The sequence below is a fragment of the Carassius carassius genome, chromosome 10 (genome assembly GCF_963082965.1).
Source record: "Carassius carassius chromosome 10, fCarCar2.1, whole genome shotgun sequence".
NCBI lineage: Eukaryota > Metazoa > Chordata > Actinopteri > Cypriniformes > Cyprinidae > Carassius > Carassius carassius.
In genome coordinates this window covers 3678519-3686876 of record NC_081764.1, presented here as the reverse complement: position 1 = coordinate 3686876, position 8358 = coordinate 3678519, and the positions used below count along the sequence as shown (strand labels likewise).

General features: G+C 36.0%; 1 protein-coding gene across 1 annotated transcript; it reads right to left on the bottom strand.

Moving 5' to 3' along the window:
- Positions 1 to 2319: 2319 nt before the first annotated feature.
- On the bottom strand, positions 2320 to 7979 carry LOC132151547 (protein FAM83A-like). Its single transcript, XM_059559733.1, has 4 exons — positions 7260 to 7979; positions 6401 to 6568; positions 5919 to 6043; positions 2320 to 3313 (listed from the first exon to the last, which is right to left on the bottom strand). The coding sequence occupies exons 1-4, from the start codon at positions 7761 to 7763 to the stop codon at positions 2380 to 2382; spliced, it is 1731 nt and encodes a 576-aa protein (XP_059415716.1). The 5' UTR covers positions 7764 to 7979; the 3' UTR covers positions 2320 to 2379.
- Between the last annotated feature and the right edge of the window lie 379 nt (positions 7980 to 8358).

Here is an 8358-nt window from a genome sequence, read left to right as displayed (position 1 = left end):
CCCATTTAGTAATGTCATTGACACAATCATGCCGATGAGTGATGCAGTGTCGTCTGAGAGCCCGAAGACCACGGGCATCCAATAAAGGTCTCCGGCCTTGTCCCTTACGCACAGAGATTTCTCCAGTTTCTCTGAATCTTTTGATGATGTTATGCACTGTAGATGATGAGATTTGCAAAGCCTTTGCAATTTGACGTTGAGGAACATTGTTTTTAAAGTTTTCCACAATTTTTTTACGCAGTCTTTCACAGATTGGAGAGCCTCTGCCCATCTTTACTTCTGAGAGACTCTGCTTCTCTAAGACAAATCTTTTATAGCTAATCATGTTACAGACCTGATATCAATTAACTTAATTAATCACTAGATGTTCTCCCAGCTGAATCTTTTCAAAACTGCTTGCTTTTTTAGCCATTTGTTGCCCCCGTGCCAACTTTTTTGAGACCTGTAGCAGGCATTAAATTTTAAATGAGCTAATTAAGTGGATAAAAGTGTAAAATTTCTCAGTTTAAACATTTGCTACGTTATCTATGTTCTATTGTGAATAAAATATTGGCTCATGTGATTTGAAATTCCTTTAGTTTTCATTTTATTAAAATTTAAAAAACGTCCCAACTTTTCCGGAATTCGGGTTGTATGTTTGTTACTACACTTACAAAATCTGGTTTGTAAAACAGAAACTTTATTGATTTATAATGGTCTTTGGTAACACTGTTGGAAATGTTATGCAAGATTTAAAACATTACATGTAAAGATGTGCAATTGTAAAAGTATTTTACACATCTAGAACTCCCAAAACAGTTATGCTAATAGATCACAGTTTCATTTTGGATTTTCATATCTATAACATACAAAAGCAAACAACAATTTAAAAAGCAAACAACAATAAGCAAGTCACTGGAAGGCAAAAAAGCACTATCAAGACAAAAAGGTGAGCAAAAATAAAAGATGTTTAGAATTAATAACTACTGAAGGCACTAACTGTGTTACTAGTAAAGCACTAGTATGTTCAAGGCCTTTCAAGAGGTGTTCAGCAGGTGGATCGGCAGTTATTGGCTTGTGCAAGTTAGCAATTTACCCAAATTCTGTAATTATGTTCAAACATTTTAAATAATTAAAATATAAAGGATCTGCTCCTATCTAGCAGGTATTTATGTCGATGTGGACATAAAAAGATAAAACCTGATCAGCAGTTTTACTTTACAGCTGTTCAGATCTGTTTTCTCAGCGACTGTATGAAGGCGTTTTGAGACTAAAGTCGATTCTGGATCAATCCTTCAAGGAAACTTCAACATCTGAAGTGTGCATCTTTTTTTTACCTCACCTATTCACAGTGTCTTCTATTTTGTCAGATAAAAAGCTAGAGATTATATATAGATTTGTAGTCAAGTCAAACATGCATATATAGAGACAACAAATCCATCAAATGCTTATCAGCATTCAATGTAGGCTGTCGCAAACACTTTTACACACACACACACATTCACTTCATTAGCACTGGTAAATAACAAAAGATGGAAAAGCTTACCTGTTATGTAAAAATAATAATCATGTCAATAATGTATTCCTTGCAATTAGCTTCTATTGCATCATAGTCCATCGTGAGAGGAGTTCATACAGTACTTTTTAGTTAAGCAGCTAATTGCAGCGTTACCCAAAGTGCATTTTAGAGTCTCTAAATGCATATCTTCAGTGACACGAGAATCACATTTTAGTACAAACACATGAGAACGTCTGGAAGACTACATGTGTAACCTCCTCGATCATGCTATCCAAGGGTAATACTCAGTGGCAGACAGAGTGGCTACATTAAACTCAAAACCTTCAGCTTTGCCAGCTAAAGTGGCAGATAGAAAACAAAAACATCAAAAGTACAAAAATGCCCCATGAAGTTATGGGTTGTGCATACACTAGGTTTTACACACTACTAAAAGTACTATGTACTGGTAAAAAGCACTAATGCTGCCTTCAAATCATGTAAACATTATCATCATATTCACAACATGAGCCACAAAAATGTTGTAATCAGCAGTGGGGAAACATGGGATTTTCTATAAGCACAGACTTTTAGGGCAATGTAAATAAAAATAAATAAATATATTTATTAGAATTTTTCCCCCTTTATTTTTGTACTTTGTCTTGGTTATGGAAAATGTTGTTAGGAAAAATGAGAAGCTATGGTGATTTTGAAAATATGTTATGTACTGTTTTTTTTTATTTTATTTATTTATTATGATTTCCTAAACTTCCTGAAGGCAGCATTAGAACTAAGAATTTAGTTTTCATTAAAAATATAAATGCACAAAAGTAAAAACACTCCTCAGTCACAATAACAGCTGTGTACAAGAGTCGACCAGAAAGAATAATCAGTCTGGCCCAGCATTACTGAGGTATGTAGTTCTTTACCTCAAAGCGACTGTATACCTGTTTGGATTGATTTAACTTGTTGTACTGGTTGACAAGGTCCAATTTGCTGTGTCCCAGCGTCATGCGTTTCTCATCCCGCCGATGTATCCCTTTCTCCGGACCCATCCTGTCCAAAAGCATGGGTCCTGGTGAGGCAAGACCTTGCTTACTCTCTGGTTCATTCTGAGAAAGATCTGGCCCACCAAACGGAGAGGAATGAGTAGGCATCTTCTGGAACGAGTAGGAGTCCTTTTCCTTTGAGCTGAATAAATCAGTGAACTTACTGATGAAAGGCGTGGGAAGTCGATATTTGGAGGTGATCTTGTTGTCCGTTGGACTTAGTTGAGTGGGTGATGGACTGTAGAGACCTAAACCCTGGATTTTGGATGTCTGTCCGGGAATGTCTGAGCGTCCTATTTTGGACCATTCCACACCAGCGGTTTGACCGAAGGAAGTGCGCTCAACTGCCTGACTTTGGTGGGTGCCATTCGGAGAACCTCTTACAATGTGGGGTCCTGAAGGCTTTTGAAGCACCGGACTCGTGACTACCTTCCTGTCAGGAGGCTTTTGAAAGATTTCAGTGTTCTTCTTGTCAGGTGTGACTTTATTAGATTTCATGCCTGGAGGAGCTGCTTTGATGCTGGAAACGCTGCCACTGGATTGGCTACTGGAGTGCTCCGAATACACTCGCTCCCTGCTGCCGTAGTCTGCAAGAAAATCCAAGCCCAAGTTTGGTACTGGCATGTGGTAAGAGTAACCAGGCAGCCCGTCTTCATCTGGATTGTGGAAACGGTCTATTATTTGGGAGTCTGCATACATGCAGCGGAATTCACGATCAAAGCAGTCTGTAACACGGCCGGAGAAGTGCATAAGCATGTTGCTGTGAACCATGCCTGAGAGCCATGTAAAACTAGAGGAAAGAAGATCGAGAGAAACAAAAGGTTAAATCAGAACCTCAAATATTTATTGGAAAATGTAATTATTGACTACCTTTTAAAAATGGCCCATCAATATCTTGGAAAAACTGCATAATTTACAGAAAATTATACATATAAGAGTCTATAAAAAAATGCACCATCAATACAAATGGATTCATTCATGAAACATGAGCAGAACAAGTTTCTGTGAAAACATTCAGAAAACCATTCTTGCATAAATTGTTGCACAGAAAATTGTTCTTTGCGTGTTTCATAAATGAGGTTAAAGATTCTGTCCAGACAGTTTTTATGGATGGTTCAGGTGACTTATGCTAACAAGTGATTAACTATGTTCAAGCTAACCATCTGTTTATGGCATTACTCAAATGTCATGCATAAAACAGAAGTAAAAGAGCATGTGATAAGCTTTACAATACATCACAGTATTTTCTGGTTTGTAGGTTAACCCTATAAAGTCTACTGTAACATTTGATAGATGAATTTCTAAGGCCTGTAAATGAACAATATGATCAAAACTTTTGCTGATCATGTTGCTCAAAACTTCTCTCGTCTGATTGATAGTTCATACTTTTAAGCAAGTAAAACTACCTAAATTGCTACCTTTTCCCTCTGAGATTTAATGATTTTTATAAACAAAACATGAATACATGTTATACGGTTTGGTTTACTTGAGAATCCATACACAATTTTTGGAAAAATCTGGCGAAATCGTGAGTATCGATTATGATGCATCAGGCCCACTGAAGAAAGTTTTTGTTCATCTCTCTCAATCATTGTATTGCTTTCCATGAAATGTTCTGAAACTACAGAACATTAAATATCACATTACCAAGACATATTATTGAAAGAGATAGAGTGACAACTAATATTTATATGTATTTTATGAATATCTGCTATACTGTTATAAAGGTCTCATTGATTTGCATTACAAGCTATCAAAATTTCATCTTACTTTTTGGTCATATAAATATCACTAACTGCATAAAATTGCATATTTTTGCTGAGTTTGGGCCTGCAAATAAAATTAAGTTTTTTTCCCTCTTAAAATATGAGCTCAATATCCTTTTTAAAGCCTGATGTATCAAATATGATACTTAACAAGAAACACATATGCAAACTTTTTCCCCAGACTTTTACAATTTTATCTAAAAGTTCAACAAACTGTTCGATAAAAAAAAAAAAAAAAAGATCTAAAAAGTTCAAATTGTTAGTAATAAGTTTCCAATTAATTCCCTTTGTACTGTATGGACTTCTAGTTAAACAAAACTCCCTGTTGTCTCATATATATGGGCAAAGCCTTCAACACATCTCTATGGCCTCACCCACTATCCACACACCTGTGTGCTAACACACATGAATTTATCCACGGGCTGCTATCAGTCGCACTAACCCTGAAATAACAAGACAACTCCTTCACTAACTAATTCCTAATCATCATAACGGAGAAGCAGATTAGCCAAGCCTTCAGTCATGCAAGATTGAGATCGCTTGTTGTGTCTAAACAGGCATAACTGTTAGAAATCAACATATTGTCTGTATAATTCATCAGTTTAACTACCCCCACCCCCAAACCAAATTAGCCGTTGAGGCTTGAAAGCTGACAGACACAATGGCACTGAGGTCTAATGCCAATGCTCGGGGCCTGAGAAATGCAGAATCATCATGTTTTCATTGCTAAGCTGCTCAAGTCTACAGATGTCTGCTGGAGCGCATGAGGTGCGCATGTCCTGTCATCTTCCTGCTACAACACTGTCACGCGCTAAAATGATTTACATAATACAGAGTGATATGACATGAGATAAGCCTGGACTGATGGGTATTTCAACGCAAATAACTGAAATGCAACTGAACTCCTGTGAAAAATCTGAGTTGCTTCTAGTGTAGTTGGCTTTGAAAAATCTTACTGTGATATACTACAAAAACATACTATTTAGCAGTGTCTTGATATTACTAACTAAAACTATTAAAAACAGAGTTTATTGAAATAAAGCTGAATTACATATAATTATTAGAAACATTTAAAGTAAGTAGAAATTGGAAATGTTGACTTAGAAAAAAGCACTCAATGTATATATATAAAAAAGATAAATCTGTAAAAATAGGGTCCAATGCACAATTTAGTATTGTGTTTCCTGCTTAACAGAAAAGTGAGTGAAATCATTGTATAATCAGCGTAGAATATACTGGAAATAAATAAACCATTAAAACTGAACTAAATCTGAAACTGAAATTAAAACAAAACCTAAATATATTTTTAAACTAATAAAAAAAGCACACTCAAATGAAAAATAAAACATTACTAAATTAAAATGGAAACTGAAAATATTACAAAAAACTATAATAGCATATAAATAAATAAATAAAAAATATATAAATCATTTCAACTCTGTGGCATAACTTGGTCATCATATAAACAAAATGATTCTTAAAGTACTATCATTTAAAGGATCTCATTACCAAGATTTACAGTTGTAAAATAACTTCAGTAATTATGTTTTTGGGGTAAAAAAAAAAAAGATACATAACAGGAATTTTTAAACTGAATTACACAATGCATCAACAACATGATTAACATACCTATATGATCCAGCTATGACTTCCTCGCAGTCAATGATCATGAATTTCTCTTGAACCTGACCTGTGAATTTCTTTCCACTTTTGGTGCAATACGTGTCTCCACATACACTTCTTACCCGCATATTCTGAAACAAAGCAGCATTAAATAAATGTTTAATAATTACTCAATAAAAAAATAAATAGTTCTTGTACACCAATATTAATAGCAGTAACAGGAAAAAAAAGTGTTGTTTTTTTTGTTGACAAAAATGCTTTTGAAATGTATACTCATTCAACTCGACATTTCCTTTTGATCTGAATGACCTAATAGACTTAAGGAAACTTACATAAGACTTATGTTTTGCTGTTGACTGACAGATACATTCATATATAAAACTCTGAACACCCTTCTTATTGAATGCTTGCTTAAAACTTATGTGCAAGGATAAGAACTCATGAGCTGGACCACACCACTTCTAAGAGAGCGTCAGCGTCTGACTTACACTTAAGTGTGAATTCTGGATGTCCAGTTCTGAGCACATGTTCAAAAAATAGCTGAGATTCTTCTCATCCAGTAGAATATAAACTGGAACCCGGCGCTTGTTGGAGGCCTCCATCAGGTCACAGAACAAGTCAACGTCTGTAAAAACATCCATGACTATAGCGATAACCTGTGGAATAAAGATAAAGATGCATTCAAATGAACCAGAATCTGTAAACATGCAACACTAATTACTTTATTGCTTCCAGGTGACCATCTCATGATAATAATCAAGTAATTTAGTTACTCATAATGACTAATGTAACAATTTTTATGCAATTTCAAATTCTTCAATAGTTATCTCACCTCGATTCATATTTAGTGATTGTGAAACATTTGGACATTTAAGTCACACGTATAAAATTTATGAACGTAAAAAAAAAAGTTTTTCTCAGAATAAACTTCATTTTTATACAGCATTTTTGCCAACTTCTTTCTCTTAGTTGGATTTATGGAGCGCATTTGAACGGCATTGTTTTAAAACAAGCTTTATTTTGTGAAAGGTTTTGTTTGGAGAGTCTCCTTGTGCTTGGTGTTTTGTGTATTTCAGAAACATTTAGACAGGTTTGTGTGTGACAAAATTACAGTTTGGGGGTCTGGTTATTTCTTAAGCACAATTTGTGGTAAATAAAAGTTACAGCTGATCAAAAGCACTGAAGCTGTCCAAAAGTAGCATGTTTACGTATGACGTCACACGTCACGCACGAAGCTGCCACACAGAGATGCAAGTTTCAAGCAAAGCACATTTGCAAACCACAAGGAAGCGGCGTTTGTATTTATTTATTCATTTTTGTATACGAGTGTGTTTCTGTTGTTCTTACCTTCTTGGCTTTACTAATAAGAGAACGAATGTGATCTTTGACGTTTTTTGACTTGTCTCTCTGGAAGTGTATCTGCGCTTCGGTGGGTCCAAATCGGTTGGAAGCCTCTGGCCAGCCCAGCTCCAACATTGGTGGCTCCTCGTCGGACATCATGGGGAAATAAGTGCCTGAAGTGAGCTCGGACACCGTGTCCCCTTCCTCCATGTCCACTCCATTAGTCCCGCTATCCGCGCCGCCACCTTTGGCCACATTCTCGGTGATATAGCGTATTTCCTGCGAGGACAGAAAGTTCAATTCTCTTTCGTCTTGCAATACTTTTTTGTACTCCTTCTCGCCGTGCTCCAGGAGCGCGTCGGTGGCGAGCCGAGCGGTTTCATTGTGGCTGAGCTCGAGCGCTGATCCTTGTCTCCAGGGGTTCTTCACCTCCTCCAGTCTGGTCGCGAGCTTTCCGAGCGCTTTACGCGCAGAGTTCGGGGTCGGACGCAAAATCTCTGAACTGATCATTTCCACGGCTGATAAAACGTTTGTCCAAGTTATCTGAGTTTTACAAAAGCTCAAGTAAGCATTCGGTTATTAATGCAGGTGTATTCCAAAGCTGACCTTGTTTTATGTCATGGTAGTTGGAGTGCGCTATTCCCAGAGGCCTCTCCGAGTATTGTTTTGAGCTGCTGGGAAACTCAACGCTGCGCTCCACCTGCGCGCTCACCTGCCTCGTTCATACAGCGGCTCCACCTCCTCTGACGTCATGTGGAAAGAACCCTATGGCAGGCCGAGTTAACATACATTTGATAGAAAAACGCAAAACAAAAATGTAAATAATTATTCATGTTTATCTATTTATGAAATATATAATATATGAACACTAATATTAATTTAATTATTATAAACATAATAATAGTTAGAAATAAAATAAATGATAAAACATGAACACAGCACAAAAAAGGAAATAAATAGATATTATAAGGTTTATTTATTAAATATTCAAACCAATTCAAAAACATGAACAATAATTATTATTATGAATATTTTATAAATAAAATAAAAGATCATTCTAAGGAAAACAGTACAAAACTAAAATAGAACAAAATAATATTATTCA

Bases quoted from the DNA above. Each gene is read 5' to 3' on its own strand.
- LOC132151547 (XM_059559733.1), bottom strand. From the start codon at position 7,763: ATGATCAGTTCAGAGATTTTGCGTCCGACCCCGAACTCTGCGCGTAAA. The intron at 6,044-6,400 runs GTAAGTCAGACG...GCTTTGTTTCAG, and splicing joins TCCAGAATTCACACTTAAGT to AATATGCGGGTAAGAAGTGT. The intron at 3,314-5,918 runs GTATGTTAATCA...TCTTTCCTCTAG, and splicing joins GTCATAGCTGGATCATATAG to TTTTACATGGCTCTCAGGCA.